Source organism: Solea solea, chromosome 1 (genome assembly GCF_958295425.1).
Source record: "Solea solea chromosome 1, fSolSol10.1, whole genome shotgun sequence".
NCBI lineage: Eukaryota > Metazoa > Chordata > Actinopteri > Pleuronectiformes > Soleidae > Solea > Solea solea.
In genome coordinates, this window is record NC_081134.1 from 11600524 (window position 1) to 11623005 (window position 22482).

A 22482-nucleotide genomic window follows, 5' to 3' on the forward strand; every position below is an offset into this window, starting at 1 on the left:
TGCTCTCCACCAAACAATTTCCATTTCTCATTCTAACGTAGACACACAAAGTGTGACACAAATATTCATGCACACTTTCTCTCCATCTGCCTCGCTCTTGCCAAGAACCTAATGTTTAATAAGAGATTACATTTATGTGAGGAGAAGGGCAGGCACATGGTGAAATATGTCCACATGTCCTGAACTTGGGAGCAGCGCTGGCACTTACTCATTAATAATGGGACAGGCCCCAGGCCCGGGTCCTTAGCTCTCCATCTCTACTCATTTCCTTTCCACACATCAAAGCTGAGTGTATGGCGGTGTATATGTACAGTATGTGTGTGTGTGTGTGCACACTCACATCTGTGCTTGTGTGTGTGTGTGTGTGTGTGTATACGCGTCAGTCCCGATGAGAAACTGCCTGTGGAGAAGCCAGCTTTTATTTAATCAGAAGCGGAGCAGTGTGCGCCACTGTTTGTAATTTCAGACCTATTAGCACTCTGCCTTTAATTCCCCTGAGCAATGGAAACACAGCATCCACTGAGCTGCCGGATCACTTTAAAAGTAAAAAAATAAAATTACAAGAAAGTTGAGTCATGTTTTTTTTTTTTTCTCCTCCACTCCAATAACAGCTCATATCCAATCCTACTTAATTTATAAAGCACTTTAAAAACAACAAACGCTGAAACAAGAGATACAAAATATAGAAAGATACTACCTAAAAGACCTAATGAGTACAATGCGTATGAGACGTTCAGTCAAAGAGTAAAAATGCATGGGAGTTCCTAAATAAACACAGAGAAATGTAGGGAGTTTGTACAGTGCAACGTGAGCTACGTTGATAAACTTATCAGTCTGATTGTAGACTTTAAAAAGTTTCCCACGCACCGACTGTCACCAAATCACTGCATCATTTACCTGTCTCCTTCCACTCTCCAGTCAGCCTCTGATCCGCCAGCCTCGCCACATGTAGCCCTCAAGTCTGAGCCGTAGGGTTTAAAAGCTAAATTAAATCATTCTGGGCCTGACCCAAAAACAGATTTCATTATAACTATCTTAAATGAGCCGCTTTGTTACAACAACCTTACACCCCCAACAGTCTCTTTAGCCCCTTTCCTGTTCCTTACTATTATGTCTTCAGAAGAACGGGGGTCACATTACAATTTTCCCTTTAAGTAAAATCCATAATGCTTCATAAATACATGTGTTTTTAACTAAGGAAGAGTGTAGGGGGTACAGAGGTGGGTGAGGGCGGGGAGAGAAACTCGGAGAAACAACCAATTATTTCCAGACACTACTTTCAGATCATTACTTATAAAGTAGCAAGAGTCATAAAGAGGCCAAATAAAATAAAATAAATACAATAAAAGCCACTGAATGGTAAATTATCTTTATCTTTAGCTGTAATGAAAATGTCTTGAAAAAAAAAAAAATGAATCTAGAAGAAAATAATAAATGGCCATGAGGTCAAGTCAACAACATGGATGTGGACCAGCCTGTGCTGTGTGGACAGGGGTTTAAGGGGCCATGGGGTGGAAGAGAAAAGTTGAGTGCAGTGCAGTAAGCGTTTGGCCCCAGAAGTCAGGCTGTGTAAATAGTGGGAAATAAAACTCAATAATCACTGGTTTCTTTTCTCGCCCCTCGACAAATATCGGAGAGGCTCCACTTTCCTGCTGACTGAACAACTATCACCCAATCTGTGGGACAGATGATAATGGAGGGGAAAGGCCTGAGAATTAGAATCATAAAAAAAACACATGTTTAACACCACTATCCTTTAGTGGTGGGAAAACTGTGCCCAATCAATTACTAGCCATTTTCCACTAGATGTGGCCTACAGGGTTATCTCTAAGTCTGCGCTCTTGTGCACATCATGCCTTGGCGCGTCTATCTGTGGGTGTGTGCATCTGTGTCTGCCGTATCTTTGCCATTTAAGACAACTGGCTTTAGCAGGAAACAGATGACTCACACAGTTTGAGGTTGAACTGTGTCACAAGCGTCACCACTTTCACTCCGGTGCTCTAATGTGTTGCGTATGTTGCTGATGCATTGGGCCTGCTTCTCCCCGAGATTGCACAGATACGTCCTTCGCCCTCTTCCCACAGTCGGCCACCTGCTCCGATAAGGGCCGAGCGCGGAGTGAAACGGATGGAAACTAACACTGCTGATAGCATCGCCACAGCAAATCTCCGGACACAGGAATGTGTTGGAGGTGTCCGGGACGACACGTGGTAAAGAACGGAAAATAGAAGAAGCAAATAAGTCTGTCTGGAATAAAAATGAAACTGGATACACAAACACACAGAGAATAGTGCATAGTGTTGTTGTGTTCTCTCTCTCTCTCTCTCTCTCTCGCTGTCATTTTCTCTCTCTACTGATAACACACTGAGATGTACACAAAAATGTGTACATGCACACAAGCCCCCAACCTGCATCCACCATCTGGCCTTTCCAAAGCTCAGATGTCTCTGGGTAAAGTGAGCTCTGTCTGTATGTGTGAGCGAAAGACAGGAGGCGAGAGACAGAGAGAAGGGGAGGGCAATAATCATCAAAGAGAAAATATTCAATAGCACAACATTGCAATGTTCGCACTGACCCCAGATTATTGCCACATTAGCCACATGCAAACATACAATGTTCACAGGAAAAGCCAGAAAACATTTACAGCACTGCAGGGACATGAGCTGCAGGCCGAGGCTGCAACGGGGGTCGTCGTAGCCAACTCGGCTGGGTAAGCACACCTTAACACCAGGTAGTCTTTTCACTGTGGGCAAAAATAAAGCCTCCATTATAGCAGGAAGCCACGTCCGCTGCCCCTGGCAGCTATAATGGCCTCAGCAGTCGACTGACGGCACAGAAATCCAAACGAATAATACACACACTGGTGGTACAAAAGTAGTGGGAAATTTAATTCTACTTTAGGTGTTCCCAGATCAGCAATAATGCCAAGGGTCAAAATACACTTGTACACTCACACACATGCAACCTATCACATCTATTAAGCTCTAACACCCCTCAGCCCTTGGGCCAGTGTTGCTACCGTGTTTTCAAGCTATTTTTTAACCATTTTAAATGGGAGACCAGAGGAAGAGAGCAAACTTTCTTTTACATCCATTACAGACTCAATGGGAATCTTTTTACAGGCTGTCTCCTCTGCACATCTCGTGAACGCGTGCATTCACATCTAGTACTAGGGTTGCCGGTGGTACTGGTATTACAAGGTGTTCAGGCACACACTGATAACATTCATTTCCAACCAACCCTACTGTGGAGTTCTTGGTTGTTGGTTTTTTCCTGAATGAATGAATTCATCAAATAAAGAAATTGTAAAATTCTAGTTACAAAATTAAGTTGGATAATATAATTATACACCGAGTGTATCTGCATTGTGCACCTGCAGAGCAGAGTGCTATCAGAGGAGTCTTCTGTCAAATTAGAGGATCTGGGAGTCAAAGCAAAGAGAAAAAAATTGCCCTTTCATGGCAAACATTTCAGGTTTTAACTGATGCCAAGCCAGATTCCTGATAACATTAATTAAGAAGTCCGCAAACACTGTGCGATGAGAACGCCTTATCAACACGATATGACTGAAGTTGTGTTAGAGATCAAAGTAAATGCCCTGTGGATACTGTGCTGACTCATGTCTTTTCCTATAAAATATCCAGTGTAATTAGTAGCACCAATGTTGTCATGAGTTTGAGTTTTCTCCCAGTGGGAACATTAATACACTGTGAAATCCCTATTCAGTGCAATACTAAACACAGTGCACCATTACTACAGGCTCAATCTTTGAGGCAAGATTTAAGGGTGCTTTCATACCTGTATTCCTTTCCGTTTCACGAAGTAATATGTTACAATGTTGCACTTAACCTTAGGTCGATTCATTTTCACACTGCAGTGGAGACTCAGCATGCGCTCAACGCTACGTGCTTGTCAAAGGCTTTGTGATTGGTCGGAATTTTGAGGGAAATATGCTGTTTGACGTTTTCTGGATGGTGACATAGCAACATTTCGAGCAAATAGGCTACGCAGAGAAAACAATACCATATGTCTGATGATAAGATGCACTGATCTGCAGCCTCCAGACATCTCTGAAGGAGAAGACGGGCTCTGTAGGCATATGATGACCAATTCTGGACAGTTTGTGTTTCGAAGGCGCATCAGGTAAGCCGTTTGGTTAAAGACTTTTCAACATGTCGCTCAAACGCCGTTTACCAAAGTCGTTGCTGGCAGTGGCACAGTTGCAACAGTGCTGTTGGTCTTACCAGTTTGTGGGTAAATGCAGCTGGATATGACTCATACATTGTGTACACACTGCCAACGAACCACTCCGTGGAGTGATTGCAACGGCAGTCTCTCAGCGCGGTTGATTTGTGCCGGTAACGGAGTGCGTTTGCTGTGTTCACACAAAGCCCATTTGAACCGATCTAGGGGAGAAACGCACCTGGTTTCGGAAGAACAAGTAACGTATGAAAGCACTCTATCTTTCAGGTGTCTCAATCTCAACATGAGCTTGAACAAACTATTGTATGAAGAGATAATAATAGCAACAATTATAGCTGGCTTCTCTCCAAACTAAGGTCATCGCGGTGTGTCGCACGTGGGCCTTTGGAGATCCGTGTCCGTGTTTGGCTCAAAACCGTTTCCTGATGAGCAGTAGAGGCGAGCGCTAGAAGTTGCTTTGTCCTTATGAATAACTCACTCCAATGCTTCTGGTCTCTGTGACTATTATAGCTTACTTAAGATATCATCATTATTATTGTTTATTCAAGCTACAGAGGTCTCCATTCCATCCACTCGGCCCCTCAGGATGAGGCATTACCACAATACAGTGCACATACTTAACACAAATTCCTATGGGACTGTTAGGAGTGCATTACTAATGTTCATGTATCATAGTGTCATACTGAATGTTGCTGCTCATTTACTCTAATTGTAGTGTGGCACAGATACTACTGTATGTCAAATCACTTTGACATCTCTGTGTTTATTCACTTCCACGGCATCATTCAAAAGCAGACTACTCATTTGTAAAACATGCATATACTGTATCTTTTCTGGAACTCACTGACCTCCCTCCTTCATCTTTTTTTTTTTTTTATCTTCATTGGTACTCACCTATCTTTCAACCGCTGTTCCATCACCCTTCCCTCCCCTCCCCTGCTCCTCCTCCATCCACCACCCAGTTCCAGGCCGTTAAATGACCGGGCTTATCTAAGCCTAATTGGTTTAAGGGCAAACTGAAATAAGCAATGGCTCTGTAAGTAGGGGAGAATTACTGCCGCTGTTGGCAACAACCATCCGCTCACCACAGAGAGAATGAGGGAAAACGTGGAGATTAGTGAAAAGAATGATGGAAGACAGAGTGGGATAGAGAAATGAGGAGGAAAGGTATGGGCAGAGGGGAGAAATGCAGAGAGCAGACAAATGAGGGTGAAACAGAGCACTGGACATGCTTCTTTTTCTAATGACATGCAAAACTCCATCACCACTCTCCTTTGGGCTCGACTGCCCCACTGCTTCTGTAAAATTTTTAAATTGAACGTCCTGTAATCAACTTCACATGCGATTAAACTCGCTGCACCCGCGCTGAGACGCACAAACACACAGGTTTACATTGCAACACACACGACAGCTCAGACTCTCCGTCTCATTTTTCGTGTAATGATCAGCTGTCTCCCAACTGTCTGTCCACTCTGTCATGCTTGTCACCATATGACTTTCATTCCCACAGTTCATCAGTCATGCAATGACGTGTGCAGGGTTTACAATGAGCGTATGAACAAGCAGAGAGGTCAAATAAATCATTCAATTCATCACAACTGTGTGTCCATAATGGTCCGGGCTGCTCTTTACTCTCACGTTACAAACACATACACACAGAGATCACCGCCACTTCATGATAATGAGCGACGTAATTACATTTATGGTGACTGGATAGACTCCACTCAAACAGAAATCCAGGCACACATGTATGAGTACACGTTCAAACCCACCAAACAAAAAAATGAAACAGCAACAGATTGGAGTTCAGATCAGTGAGGATTTTCATCTGCCCATGGGACAGTCTCCTTTCAATTAGCGACCCAAACAAGGAAATCACTTTCATCCTTGTTACCGGGGTAACCCAGGGGCCATCTCCCTGCCCATCTGTTTCTTTCTCATCCCACTTTTTAAGAGGAAATCCCACACCCCTTTCCATGATGTGAAATTTCATTCCTCAGACTCTCTCTCTCTCTCTCTCTCTCTCTCTCTCTCTCTCTCACTCACTCTCACACACACACACACTTTGTCTATCTGAATTGACATTTCTGCAGTCATTTCACACTGGGCAAACATAAAAAAAAAAAAAAAAAAATATCCATCCTTGCAGAGAAGCAGAGAGCAATCTGGGTCTGGGCTTGGTATCCACAAAAAAGAACGCCAGCGACGAATTACAGAGCGCAGGCGGAGCTGGGAGCAGTGCAGGAGCAGAGTTGTAAATGATTAAAGAGAAAAGCTGCATGTGAGAAATCTCATTTTATTTGTGCCTCTAATTTACTTATTTATGCTTTTTACAGACAGGCGCGGGGAATGTTTGTGTGTTCCTGTTGCAGTTTTATTAGACAAGAATGAGCTACTGTACAATAAAATGAAAGGGGACACTATATACCCATGATGCTGCTGGGTTATCCATCCAGCAGCTTATTTCTGAGGCTACACAACCCAGTGTTCGGTCCCTTGGGGCCCACAGCGGAAATGAAAAACGTGTTTAACTGAGGCGATATCAGCGACTAGTGGCACCACGGCTTGTCTAGATGTGAGAGAAAGAAAGGGGAGAAAAGTGGGACAAGATGCAGAGAGACAAAGGCAAAAAGTAGGGGACGGTGAAAAGGAGGGAGAAGAAAGATTGTGTGAGAAAAGAGGAGTGGCAGCACAAGTGTTTTTTTGAATAGAAACGTCCATTTATAACAGTAACATAATAAAGATAATGATATTTGGCATAAAATCCAAGGGACATGTAGAATATCCTGAAAGCACAATTCACAATCTGAGAGTTTGTCTGGACATTTCAAACTGTCACAGGGTGATGCTCACATGTTTGTGGTGATAGTATTTCCTGTGCAATTTAATGAAAGACGCGTGAAAAGGTTTCACAGACACAAGTAAGTGGGATAACGACAATCTAAGAGGTTTATGGCACTCCCGATCTATAAAACGCGGACAACTAAAGATTATAAATGAGCACTGTTAAACTACCAATTACGCATTTGACGCACATAAACAAATCAGGTCCAAATAGGCAAAATATCCCGCTTCACGTGGACAAACTAACAAGTGCCGCGCACAAACTCATATACGGCGTTGAAAACACGGCGACCCGGTGCCATCCGCGTGGATGACAGCCGTGGATGCTCTCTAAGCCGCGAGCGAAGCGCGGCTGCCCCACGCGAAACAAACACCACGAGCATCCTTGGAGACAGACAGACAGACAGAGGGAGCATCACCCACATCAATCCCACTTTCTCATTTACCTTCCATCGCGGAGGATGTGATGACCAGCACGCATAAAAGCGCAAACAAATCCACTGTCATGGCAGAAGGGTATAGTCTCCACAGCGTGTGTCCCCCCCAATATAACCAAGACGCACGGCGCGCGTCAGAACCAGAATCCCGCTCAGTTGTCAGCGCGCTCCTCCAGCAGATAAGCCCGTGTTGTTGTGAGTCACATTTCAAGCCGTAGTAAACAATGTGTGACAATCAGCGCAGGGGAAGAGTGGAGTGTGGGGACTGAGGGGTGAGAGGAGCGAGAAAGAGGGGGGGGGGGGGGGGGGGGAGACCCAGCATCGCCTGCTCACAGCCCCATTAGAGCGCAGGGGCCAATCATCGACTGGGAGCTCAAACTCACTAACCAATCCACGGCCCGCCGCTCCGCCCAGCACGCATTGTCAAAACACAAAACTTTTCCTTGACCTATTTGAAGCCGCGTCCGCTGCACTGAAAGGAAATAGCGCCTCCAGTAGGGCTTTCACGCGTACTGCATTCCTGGTAGAGCCAAGCCTAACCCCATGGGACACGATATAAAAGGCTAGATTAGGTTTTTTTTTACTCACACAATATATATATATATATACATATATATACATATATATATATATATACTGTCAGCTCGTGCTTCAGAGTGATAGTTTTTATATCTGTGTCATGTCTTATTCTGGCTCATTCCACATTGTATTATAAGAGCGGGGACTCAAACATACATAAAGAACTAAGGATGATGAAAATGATAATATTAACCTCATTTTATTAAATATATTGAAACATATTTACAGTAGATCAAGGTTTGTTTTTGTTGTGATACTGCTGTTAGACAATCTATCACGCTCAGTGATTCCCATATGGTAACCTTCACCTCCCATTGTTGAACGTGCGTAATATTATCTTCAATCAAGGCCTGATATATTATATAAGAAAATCACAAGGGTGTTTTGAACAATTAAAATACAAAAAGAGTATGTTCTCTTTCTTTCTTAAATTCTGTATTCATTTGTAAGCAGCAGCCTGACAGCCTGTGTGTCACCTCTCCATCCCACTGAACATCTGCAGTGATGAACAAAAAAAAAATACTCTCATTTGTCAACACAGGAAAAATACTATTCCCATAGATATTACTGGCAGAAGAAAGCTGTAACATAACAAAAACTGTCTGGATTGGTATTGTCATGGAGAAATGGATTGTGTATTTCAGACCTTATGAGATGGTTATTGATCTACAAGTGTATGAAGACACATGTATTTTGGGTTTTTAATATCCTAAAAAGTAAAAATAAAGTGTGTGTGGATATAGACACACATATATATATATATGTATATGTATATATATATATATATATATATATATATATATATATATAGTTTATATGTAATATGATATATAAACTCTCCAACCCATCGACCCTATGCATTTTTGACAACAGTCTAAAGAATCCTTTTACATCGTCTCTCCAACACAAGTTCAAACTCCATTTACAATGCAGATGTTCTTAAATGGCATTGGCAAATTCAGCTGCACCCCCTAATGATATTAAACAGGCTTCGCACATCAGCTCCCACCCCCACTCGCCCCTGTCGCCCTCTTTTGTCTGCATGTGTGCTGCAACAGATGGTCCACACAATGGGCTTTTCCCCGCAGGGACAGAGAACCAGGGTCCGCTTCAGCAGAGGAAGAGGGCATTTTCTGCCCTGTAGCCCAGAACCACACCTGTGTTGGGCTAGATATGTCCCCAAGTCCCCTGAGCAGTGGGACGGGATGGATTTGTTAATCTACAGCCTGAGTGGACCCGGTTTTACCCCAGGCCACTAGATGACCTAATACTTCACTGTTGTCCCCGCACAGCACACTGGCCCAGATACTTTTTACCTGTTTCACTTTGTACGGACTTCATGAATGGAAAGAAAAGTAGGGCTTTCAAAATAGTGTGTGGCTTGTAAAAACCATGCCTCTATTTTAATTTACACCACGGTGTCCTTGTGCGGATCCTAATAGGTCACATGTCACTCTTAAATATGAGCAGCCTGAACCGTTTCCCCCACATCCATCTTCTGCACTCCTTTGTGACTCAACTCCTAACCTTTACAGTGACAAAAATCAAATGCGCGGCAAATGAAATGTGACTGCTTTAATAAATGGACGTTGCAACTGTGGCAAAGGCCAGAGGATGAACTGGGGCAGGCGCAGAGCTTCAGGAGCATCAGGCAGCAGTTGCTAACTTGGGGAAGAAGTTGATGAGAGCATTTGTCATTTTTAATGGTGTTGGTGAGGAGTGGTGCTGTGTGGTGCTGTGGTGTGACATGGCAGAGCACAGCATGCCCTCTGGTGCGGGCTGCTTTGTAGGCCTCTCACAGCCACCTGGCCTTATTTGTCACCAGGCCAGTCATCATCACCTACGACACCACAGGTCATCTCCAAATACAGGAGCAGCACAGAGCAATCTGTCCCTGTTTGGTGTCCACACCCAGGGAGGGAAGGAAGGAAGGAAGAGTATGAGGGGAGGTTGGAACAATACTGCTGCTGCTGCTGCTGTTGCTGCTGTAGAACATCCTGCCTCACAATGCACATACTCATGCATACAGTAACACAAATGTGCCGACAGTCACTCACCCACACAGCACTCTGATTATGATCCACACAAAGCCACAAAAGCACTTGGCTACTGTAACTCAAGAGCCTCTGCTCAATACCAATGCTGAGCCCAAACACATTGCAGAGAGCCCCTCATTCTCTCTGTGGCCTGATTCTTTTTCTGAGTGGTTAGGAGAGCAGCATCCCACTTCTATTTTCTTCCTACAGCCCCAACTTTTTTTCAATTTAAGGACAGATTCCATATAAAATACAAATGCAGCCTCACCAAGTATGGTTTTCTGTGGCTTTTATTTGATAATCCGTTTTTTCTGTTCACTGCTTCTTCTGCGAACTGAACTGAAACATATTGTGCGTTTGACCTGTAAACATCCTACCAGTGCCTGCCTCTCCGTGACCAATGTACCATGACCTTTACATTTCTCCTCTCTGTCACCTGCTTTCTGAATAGTGTTTGGTTGTTGGGGAGAAAAAAATCGCAGAGGTTCCCTGTTTTTGATGGAGTCAGAAATAGAAATACAAAATTGGTGTGTAGTACGTTCTGGACACCAACAACATCTGAATAGATTGTATTGACCATCTCAGCAAAGGACCAAGGATCAGTGTTTATTAAGACGCAAATTCATTATTTAGAGTTTGTGATTCAGAGCATATGAGAGGTATAGCTGATGAGTGTTGGTTACAATAATACAAAATGAGAAAGGCAGAAACAGGAGGAAATATAGAGAGGTTTCGCAGGCAGAATGGTGGCTGCATAGGTTACTCAGGTGATGAATATGCATGCATGAAAATAAAATGCCTAAGTCAATATGGAGACAGTGCAGGGACCCAGGTGACAGAGGAGTGCAGTGCTAGACCCCCCCGGGGGGAATAGACTGGTTATTAGGCTGGGCTTTAGCTTCATCCATCTTTACGAGTCTGGGCACTGGCCAATGACAATATGAGTACAGGCTGAATACAGATGTGCTCTGGTCCAGTGTTCCCCAAATAGAGGGTCAGGGCTCACTAGTGAGTCCCAGTCGTAGTTGTACTTTCTGGGTCACAACTCATGAGACGCGATGGAAAATAGGATCATTGTGTGGTGGGTGCTAAAGGTGGCTAAGTTTGCTCAGAAATGTTATTACATTGGCCTTTATGTTTTAAAGGCTCCAAGGAGAGGAGCCAAACACCGCAAAGTAAATACAACTAAATAATGAAAGAATTCAACGTAAATAAATAAAGATATCTATAATGTAATGTCTTACCATTGTGTAGCACACCACTGCATTTAACCAGACCATAGTTTGAAGGTTAGTGTTATATTTGTGGGAAAAATAAGATGTTTTTTCCTGAGTTTCAAGGGCAGAGTGACTGTGGCAGTGGGTCAGACAGACAGGCAGACAGGGCAGGAGCTAAAAACAGCACTCTCATTAATTTGCCAGTGATGTCAAGACTGATGTACCTGTCCTGCAATGAGCACAGAGACACTTCAGGAAACATCAGTTGAAAAAGTAGCATATGCAGACACCCCAAACAGATGCCAACAATGATGAGAATACCTGTGCGCACATGTTGAGCAGACTCAATAAATATTTGATTTTGTGTTTGAGGAAATTGAAGTAGAGAAGAGGGATTACACTCAATTTCTCCTTGCAGAGATGCAGTGAAAGCATTATTTGTTTTAAGTATCGCAGTTTGATTAATAAGTTGCGAGCTCGCATTCAATCTATTCAAGATTCAAGCTCGTTCGTTACCATTAATCATGAAAACACAATGAGGAGATTCGGCTCAGCGCCGAATGTGTAAGAGCTTCATTATGGCTTGCTTTTTTGTCAAGAGTGTGTGCACTTGTGTGTGTGAGAGAGACAGAATGACAGGGGCGCTATACACAATGGTTCCTACGCGTATTTAGACGTTTGCATGTGTCTATGCACACACACACACACATATATTGACTTCTGTTGTCACTGACTGAAATACAGAAAGATGGATAATAAATTGGTGCGTGTCTCTGCTCAGCCACTCCACGCTCTGTCATCTGCCATAGTTTTTTTGTGTTTTGAGCATCCACCTTCCAGAAGATAGCCAAAAATGTGGAAACGTCTGAAAACACAAACTCCAATAATACCCTTTAAACAATCACCTAATTAATTATTTTTCCCGATGCCTATGGTGATTAGGATGTAGTCATTTGCTTGTAATTAGGGATCTCTAATCGCAGATTAGGTTAATGGGGTTCACACTGAATCCCCTACTTTGTTTCACTTGCAGCATTTAAGAAAGTTTCCTATTAACCGTGTGGCCTCAGCCTCTTGTGCCGTTATACTCCCTTCACATTATGCAGCAGCCCTTTCCACCTCATTCAAAAGAGGTGTTTTAAGCACAACAACATTTGACACATGGTAAATTGTTTTTTTTTTTTGTGGGCATCCCTGAACATGCTATCTTGAGCCAGCCGACTGGTCAGGCTCATAAAGTAGTTTTCTGGTTACAAAAGCAACCTTTAGGAGGTGGACTTGTTAATGAGGAAAAAACAAAACCAGCCTGACAGCTCATCACTATATGTCAGCTCATAGTGAGAGCCTATCCCACTCAATGCTTGTCTAGTCGTTCGCTTCACAGGGACACCATCAAAATGCATCCCTCCGTCTCCTCCAACCCATCTTTTTCTCCCTTCCCCTGGTCTGTGACTGATAGTTCAGTACAATCTATCAACCGCAGTCAGGGTCGGTCCTTTGTTGAGCTACACATGGAAAGAAGGCACAAACACAACAGCACACAGCCAAGTCCGTCACGCTAAACGGGATAAACATCTAGTGATGGCGAGAGAGAAAAATGGAGGTCAAATCAATCTGCCCTCTGTCTGCCTTACACTGATCCCCTGTCATAGACTGACCTCTAAAAGAACCCAACAAACGAAACTCCTGCACTGCATTTGAATACCGTAAGTGTAGGCTTGAATATAGTGGCTGAGAGACAGTTTATTACAGACAAACTCACTGGTCCACTCAAACATGGACTGAAGAAGTAATGCCAGGAGTTATGGAACAGTGAGATACGATTCTATGCAGGAGAAATACTGGAAAATTTGAATCAATGATATTTTAATTATTATTATAGCAAAATTGAACAGATGAACCAACAAAGAGACTGGGTAGCACGAAGACTAAATATACCACGGGAAGGAGGGATAAGTACACACAAGAGGAACTCATAAGACACAGGTGAATCCCAACCCATCCCATTTTCCAAACTCAGTACTCATCTTGAGCTTAACGACGCAGCTTTTAAGTGTCTTGCACTGTGATTATACTGCGGTGACAAAGTCTGTCCACAAGCAGACAGACAGACGACAGCAGCCACAATAAACAAAACTTCCTCTATATGCTAATTCCTTGTTCACAAGGTGAAAAAAAAATCCCACCTACACTGTTGTGGCTAGTAATGACTCACAAAACCAGACTTGAACGTAATTTTACCAGACAAAACAATGACTACTTCACCAGACCTCTAACTCTCACAGTGGTTTATTAGGTATAATTGTCGACTTGAATTTTAAAATAAATGTGAAACATTAAAAAAAGAGACAATTATCAAACACTGGATTTGTTCCTCCAAATTAAATTCAACACAGTAGTACTTGAAAAATGTGTCCTGTATTTTTAATAAGAAAGGCTTAGACAGGCTAATGTAACTCAAGCGAGTGTGAATGATAAAGGTTTTGCTTTGGAGAAAGAGTAAAGGGTAAATATAAGGGGCTAGAAAAGAGAAGATAAAGAAGAGGTCTTGGAAACGGGAAAAGTGGCTCTAACTGTAGCTTTCTTTAAATTTCCACTATTCTTTGTTCCCTCCTCCTCGTCTTTTGTTCTCGATCTCGTCTTCATGTTGAATTTGGTTATTCTGCTTGTTAAGAATTGTGCTCTCCTCCTGTCCCTTTATATTGCTGACAAGCATCAAAATAGCGCTGTATTTAACATCCAAAAACGGCATTTCAAGTATTCTGAAACAATAAGATTGTTGTTCTTCTTAGGGGGGAAAAAAAACAGGTGGGGAAGACAGGAAGTTGATAGGAAGTTGATCTTCTCATCAGTCTGGCTCTCCCTACATTCCATTCCTCCTTTTAAACTACTTCTCAATGGTGTGGTTTGTTCATTTTTCCACCTCCTGCACTCTCCTACGAGCCAACTCCTGTGGCAGGCTCGCCTCCAGAGCATCACACCTGCTATTCGACTATTCCACTACCCTTTAGCTATTTGTATTTTTGAACAAGTAGGTAAAGGCTGTCTATAAACAGTTTCATATCAGCCATCTTTTGGTGTGCAGCTCCTCATGGAGCTGGCTCTTCATCTGCCTCCAACCATTTTCCAGCAGGTTGACTTTCTCCGGGCCATGTTTCCCCTCTTTATTATAATTAAACTCAGCTGTTGAAAAGTAAGAAAGGATCTCTGAGACCCTGTCCAAATATGTTATGAGAGAGCTGACGGTAACCTTCAGCTACAGAACAGTGGCCAACACAATGCGGCATTGGCCCACTTGTCTGCAGTTCACGGCCAAAACTCCAGTGCCACCTGAACATTCATTACTCATTATTTATACAGTTCAATCAATAGTATTTTTTCTACTGTTGTCAACTAGACTCATCTGTCACTTTATTAGGTATACCTATTGAGGTGCTCATGGCAGCAACTCAATGCACTTAAGCATGTAAGCATGTTTGAGACGACCTGCTGTTAAGTTCAAACCCAACAGCAGAGTGGTGGTGAAAGGTGATTTAAGTGGCTTTGATTGTGGTGTTGCTCTACTGGGATTTTCCACTCATAACCATCGAAATTTACAGAGAATGGTCTAAAAATACACAGTGAGTGGCAGCTCTCTGGGGGCAAATGCCTTGTGAATGGCTGAGGTCAGAGGAAAATGGCTGTGACTGACTGTGTAGAAATGATATCAAGACAACAGCAACAACAATAAACAACCACTTCTTACAAGTGAGCTACGGAAGCAGGAGTGAGTCGATCGCACTGGGTGCCACTCCTGCCACTTCATTAGGTTTTGCTCGATAAAGTGGCCAGTAATTGTAATTGCAAATTCTGGATAGAGTCTGAAAAGTACCCAGACACAACCTACATAAACAAAAGTACCTTAAATAAATCATGAAATAAATAAATTTTTTCCAATTCAGAAAGAAGCCTCATATCCCAACTTTGCGTGCACTTAAGAGAAAGACTCACTATGTGTCTCTCTTAAAGTCAAATTAATTATCAGTGACGGATTCTATTTAATTAAGGCTCTGTTTGTTTTGCTTTGCAATTTTGCACAGTCCTTTCTTATTAAATGCTCTGCCAGCTGAGCGTTGTGTGATTGCATTTTGGTCATTTGAAATTGTTGCGTTTCATTAATTAATTGATTAATTGATTTCTCATTTTGTGGTTTCATTCAGCAGCACAAGGTCACAAAACAATAATTAAAAAAAAGATGGACATTGGATATCATTACACGACATTCACATGCCAAATACAGTCATGCACACACACACAATTCAGGATGTGACGGTGCCTGTGACAGGAGGTCATAGTACAACGATTCATAAAAATATGCACTGTGACTGGAGGACTGAAAAAATTGGGAAAATGACTGGACAACAATGTACTTGGAAACTCATCAATTCAAAAATGACCTCGTTTGACGCACACGCGTCGACATAAATGCAGTCGACACACATGCAAACAAACAATAGCACTGAGTTAACACAATGACCTTCTGGTATTAACATTGACCTTTGAAAGCAATCTTTTCTCCCAGCATGCATCATCAGATCAATAAACATTGCTGCCAGGTGATGCTCAGAGCATTATCGGCCTGTTGCAGGCTCAGTGATACGGAACACACACACACACAAACACACACACAAAGATGCAGCAAAGCCTGTGTCAAATGCTAAATGTCAAAACCATTAGCTGCACACAGAATATGTGCCATACTGGTATTAATCATTGCAATACACTACTTTAAATCACACTACCACTCAGCATCGACTTTTTTTTTTTTACTTGTTGACAATTACTAATTGTTAATTAGCCTTACGTCTTTAGTGTCTTCAAGCAATGAGCACAAGTGAGAGAGGCAATTAGCAGTTTTAATCCCATCACTCTTAGTCTAATACCCCTTTCTCTACGGTTCACCTTTTCAGTTTCTCATTTTGCTGTCTTGTTTTTAGTCCACCATACGAACGCAGGTGGCTCAGCCGTGTCCCTGCTCTCAGTTCAGCCGCCTTATCCAATCAGAAGCAGACCCCATTACCACACAGTTTCCTAGTCAATGGTTTCTCATTTAGACTGCAGTTCCCAGATCCTGAGCTTATTGAGGGTTTGATGGATAACCTGTCACTTACACACCATATGTGTGTGTGTGCACGTTGTTACGTTATAAGGAATAAACACTGACCTTGTCAGATCCAGTAGTCCACACGGGAACCAAAGCCCAGTCCTAATGAGGCAGAACCTAATTCCTGTGGCCCTGGTTAAGGAGAAAGGTTGAGATGTGAATTGTGTTTAGGTTTAAGTTAGGGTTAGGTAGTAACTTTTTTTATGGGGGCTCCAAATGAATGAAAGTGTCCGAACAAGAATAGCTGTGCAAACACAAGACAGGTGAATGATTTGAAGGCATTTTAAATCATCTACAGTGTGCAATGATTGTATATTATCAATTGGAACAAGGAGGTAGGAGGTGTTTATGTAGGGAGTCGGTATGACTAAGTCACACACAGTTGTAGGTACCATCTATAGCTCAGTGAAAGACCGGCTTCACTATTCTACATGCCGTTGTGTTCTTGACACTTAACCCCATGTTGCTCCTGACGGCTGTGCCGGCATCATGTGAATGGGTATGAAAGACGTGCAATAGAAAAATCACCGCACATACAGTCGATGCACTCTATGAAAGTGTCAGTGAAAGGGTGAATAGCAAAACTGTAGTGTAAAGCAGCTTTGAATGGCCATCAAGTCTAGAAAAGCAATATATAAATACAACCCCCGTTTACCATTCATTACATCTTTGTTGTGAAAATAAGCTTTGCAATTATACATCACCTATCACATAGTCTTAACCTGTTTTTTAACACAATTTCAAAACCATATGAATATGACACCATTTGTTTGTTACATTGAAATATCACTATTATTGTCACGTTTAATTGTTGACCTAAAGAGAGAAGGGTGAATGTCAAAATTCCAAATGTGTCTCACTAGAGACCCCTATGAATCCTGTGCTTACACAGCCATTCTTTACAGTCCATACGACTATCTTTGTGGTATCTCAGTGTGGCTCGGCAGGCTGCCTCGGGGCTTACAAGTTTAATAAAAAGCTTTGTCCTCTTCTTTTGTCCTCCCAGATAGACAGAGTGACATATTTTGCAGAGTGGCCTCTCTCCAGAGCTCCAGTCACTTCTCACTGGACTTCTGGAGCGACATGACAACTGAGAAGGTCAGGGGCCAGAGGTTATTATGGATTGTTTCAGGTCACGGAAGATGGGCAAAGTCCCGTGGGTTGCTCAAATGTCAGCGGGATTTATGGAGTGTAACTGGGAATTGGTCCAAGCTGCTGGAAAAGTGTGTTGGCATTGTACTATTTGTGTTAATCACAGTTTATATTTGTGTAATTATTTTTTTTGCTTGTGTACACAGCATGACGAAGACATTCCTGTTGGAGTGAAAACAGACCCTGCAGTGGTACATAACACTTGATTCACATGGCCGTTTTGCAGCCATATGGTGAGACCACAGTGCCACCTGGACACCAAGATAAGCAACTGCAGTCCAAAATGACTGCACACACCAGTCAACTGAGGCTGAATGAGTGGATGTAGTGAAGGTTACCTTTTGTGTCAGTGGTTTGGCAGAAAAGATGATGGAGAAAATCAAGCATTGCTCAATAAATCTCCAGCTGTAGCTTCACAACTTGAAGGTCACCTTGAACTTTTCTTGTTCACATTGATGCAGCTTCCATACGTTGATGACTTCCTGGAAACTCTGTAACTGAGAAATCAATTTTAATGCATTTTTAATGTGGAAAGTAAATAATTGTTTATTGAGTCATCAGTACTTCCTCGCGTTACAAAGTATGTTTTCCAGACAGTTTGTAGATTTAATGTTCTTTAAATTTAACTTTCAATTATGTACGTCATTTAGACAAGAGAACATTTGCAAATGTACCACAATCTCACTTGGTTGTTTGTTTCGCTATTGACCTTTTGCAATTTGCTCTCAGCTTGTTTTTCTCCATGCACACAATTAATTATTTTGATGTCTCTTATCACCACTTTCAGTACCACATATTAACATTTTATGTCTATGCTTTTAAGTTATGGTTAACAATTTGCAGTGACAATAAATGCTGCATAAAAAAATGACTGTGTGGAGCTGATAAGTTGTGCATTTTCTCCCTGTATCTCTCAGACTAAGAACAGCTGCTTCTGCTGCCGTTTATCAGAGACCTGCAGGGATCTGCTGTGCGTGCGACAGAACCAGACATCAAACTGCACCAGCTCAAGTTAAAGGTCATGTCTATAGTCTGTCTATGTGCACTGGCCATCTCCTCCTGATTGTGTATGACTGAAGCCCTGAAGGCAGATAATGCTCTGAAATGTTACCTGGAAATGATGATTTCAAATCACTCCCTTTTTAAAGGTTCATTGTGTAGGAATTAGTGACATCTAACGGTGAAACTAGAGATTGCAACAAATGAAGGACTTGTTAACTTGCCACCCTTTCGATGTGTTCCTGCTCCAACACACCTGATTCAAATGAATGGCTCGTTATCAGGCTTCTGCAGTGCTTGTTGACGAGCTGGTCATTTGAATCAGGTGTGCTGAAGCAGGGAAACATCAAAGACATGTGGGTCCCGAGGACCATGACTGAGAATCACTGGCCTAAAGAACAGAAAAAAGGCTTATTCTAAGCCACACACATACTTATTGGAAGCAGATACACTATCTATACAGTAAACCTTGTGTAAACTCAGTTATAACTTCTTCAGTCTTTCAAAACACAGTCACCAACTGAAAGGCTGCACCTAAATCAGACATGGTTACATCTACCCCTGCTGGTGGCAATTAGAAATACAGTCCTAAAGGGCAAAGATGTGGAATAACAACAAAGTCTTTTATTGTAGTAGTTTTTTTGGGAGTTATTTAATTGTCTTTATGTCAGTGTTTTTTTCTGTGTTTAAATAGTCTTGCGCTGTGAAATCCTTAATATATTTCCCCCACTGTTGTGTGTGGTTCATAATTTGGGAGATAAAACCAATTTTTTAGAGTTTAAAGATTGTCGTTTCCCATAATACTTGAAATATAACAGCTGCTGTGATTTAAAACTGAGATAAATATATGTGTTAGTCCTAAACACCCTGAAATATTGGGTGTAATATGGGGAAGCTCATATGTAATCCAAACGGTCACAGGGGAATTTACAATACATGGACTTTACATATCAACAGGGTAAACATGTGAAGGCACCAGTGTTGGGCAAGTTACTTCAAAAAACGTAATGCATTATTTATTACTTGTTACTGTCATTTCAAAGTAATTCGTCAGTTAATAGCTCATGGCGCAACATATATATTGTGATAGAGATACTGTTGAAATCAATAGAGCTAGAGCCTACCACTGTATATTGTACTGTATATTATTTTTGTATGTTTTATCTAGATACAGACTGATTTGATTCAGATTGACGTTATGTCGCTGTTCTGGTGGCTAGTCAACACCTGTTGAGGCAATGATAAGCTATCAATGGTAGCTTACCTTGCCGTTGATAGCCTGGACGGGGACGTTGCTAACAATTTTTGATGGAGAACATATTTTGGACAACATACTCTGCCATGAGTGTCCTCACTTCTTGAGGTTAAAGTATCGCAGTACGGGAGAATGTTAGTTTTAACTGCTTAGTTTTTTCTCCACTCTTGTCCTCAGTTTGCTTTCTTTAGTTCACTAGCTTAATGTTAGCGTGTCACCGCGCTAGACGTTCTCCTCAATCAGTAGCACTAACAGGAAGTAAACATGTTTTTTCTCCTCTGCTTATCTTTCGGTGCGAATTTGTGTAAAAACAACACACCACTTAATTTCGGGTTTAAAATGCATTTTACTGAGATTTGTACCGAGTAAGAGATTACCATTGTTTTGTAGTAATGCCTTGTAATGCATTACAGTAATTGCATTACTTTTGTAACGCGTTACTCCCAACACACTGGAAGGTGCATGTCTGCCACATACTGTATTTGATTGACTGATTGAATGACAATAATGTATTGTCACACAGTTAAGTCTGAAGTTTGACTTGCATAACAGCAGCTCCATTGGAACAATAACAAAAACGAGACAGTACATTTACAATAGATAGTAAACGTCACAAGCAAATTAAACCAAAATTCCAATAACATGTTTTCACATCTGAAAATTATGTGTGTGTGAATATTTGTTTCTGTGAGGCGAGGCCATTGCTTCCAGGATGTATTCGTACCTAAAATGTGTATTAATCTCCGTTGGGTTGTGCTATTATATGCACATTTATATCCTTGTAGCTGAAGCCTCAGTTGAGTTATGGTTGATTGTGCTTGTTGTGCAACAAGATTTCCCCCATGAACATCATTTCTCATAAAGACCCTGTCACTCTTAATCAGAACTTGAAATTTAAAGCCCTCCCTTGTTGCCAACAATGTAATGACACCTTTTATCCACTGGGTGGCACCATGTGCACATGCACTGTACGTCCTGAGGCAGACCTGTGTCTTCAGTGAGCTTCTGCTTTCTCGACCCATCTCATATTCAACCATCTGTCAGAGGCAATTATGTAAAGCTCTTGATCTTGAATCTAAGTACTAATGTAAAAATGATATATGTATGAGACAGCTCATATCAGAGTGAAACAGAGAGAGAAAAAGAGAGGGAGCAGAAGCCTTAAGTTTGGGAGCAGTGCATCAAAAAGAGAAAATAGTTGAGTCAAAAGAGACTCAGCAGCCATATATGCTGAACTTCCACACTTGGTATCTCTTTTTTTTTTCATGAAAAACTGCTCGCATTACCTGTAACCTGTGGATAATCCAAGTTCAAACAACAGGGATAAAGCAGCTGAGACAATAGGATAACTATTCAAATGCCATGTTTATTTCACCATGCACCTGCATATTGTAGCATAGCTTTAACAGATTTACTGTAGGTTTACCATAACGCCTGCTGCTAAGAAGAGATTAAGGTGACAGAAAAACCTTTTCCCTAATTTCTTTGAACTGAGTAATGTGTACATTATATTGTACATAATAACGTGACACCCTCTTTTCATTTTTGAGAATCACATTTGTTTTGAGCCTTATTAGTATTTTAGTTGTTTTGACATTTTGCTTTGCACAGTTGTCGCAGGTGATACTGGAAAAAATAACTTGAATTTGTTTAGTTGTGTGTGCTGTTGGTAAGAGTGAAGGTTATGAATGCACAAAGATGGCGGCCGAGAAAAATACTGTATTAATGCTGTCAGTGAATGCAGCATATATTCACTTATATGTCTGCCACTGAGGAGAGAAATATTAATTCTGATTTAAAAAAAAACAACTTGAGTATACCAGGATTTAGTGGCTATTAGTGGTGAGCTGCAGAGTAGAACCCCCTGCATACTCCTCACATTTCATTTAAACCTCATATTTAGTGGCAACAACTTAAATGTTAAAAACTTTTTTTTTTGATTTGTTTAATTTATGTGGGGACAGGTTGCGTTTGTCTTTGAATCTCCATATTGTGATGACAGATGCTGGTGTGAACAAGGTCGAGCTATAAAGGACACAATTAATATTCATAATCTGAAGATGTCGCCGCTCTGATGTGACAAGTCGCTTTTTTCTCTTCCCGTAATTAGTGACTGATGCCAGATATAGAGGCTACATTGTTGATGTAAAAACCACAACGTTCCCTGCTTCTGCACATAAACATGGACAGTGCAGCAGATGACATACTCTGCACAATAGCACTGTATGTGATGAAGGCGTCTCAGTTTCCCAGAGGATCATGGTCATGTAGACCTTGTTAAAACCATCCTGGGGGAAGATCATTTTATTGTCTACATGCATCCGAGTGCTTAAGAGTGCTCGGAACATGTGGCAGTTACTCCTATGTGGCAACATCAGGCAGCAGCTGTCACCTCTGACATCATCAGCGAAGCACATTGGGCCTTTTTAGGTGGCAGCGTGACCTTTACATGCTGTGAGAAACAGCTCAGAGAGATGGTAAGGACGATTTGTCGAAGAGCAGACATCTCGCTTTCCTATTAAAACGTACATGCAATCGCTCCGAATGCAGCTCGTGAGACGTACTGGACACACACACACACACAAACAAACACCAATAAAGAAACAGGATCCATGCA

General features: G+C 41.8%; 1 protein-coding gene across 3 annotated transcripts in view; it reads right to left on the reverse strand.

Moving 5' to 3' along the window:
* Nucleotides 1-20161, reverse strand: part of LOC131458663 (ephrin type-B receptor 1-B) — a 156679-nt gene extending 136518 nt beyond the window's left edge. For 2 of the 3 annotated variants that reach the window (XM_058627874.1, XM_058627866.1), the window contains exon 1: nucleotides 7494-7756. In XM_058627874.1, coding sequence (XP_058483857.1) covers nucleotides 7494-7554 — 61 coding nt within the window. In that variant the 5' untranslated portion in view covers nucleotides 7555-7756. Of the gene's footprint in view, nucleotides 1-7493; nucleotides 7757-16519; nucleotides 16592-17949; nucleotides 18109-19874 lie in introns of those variants that run through there. The other variant, XM_058627880.1, reaches the window with a different exon arrangement.
* Between the last annotated feature and the right edge of the window lie 2321 nt (nucleotides 20162-22482).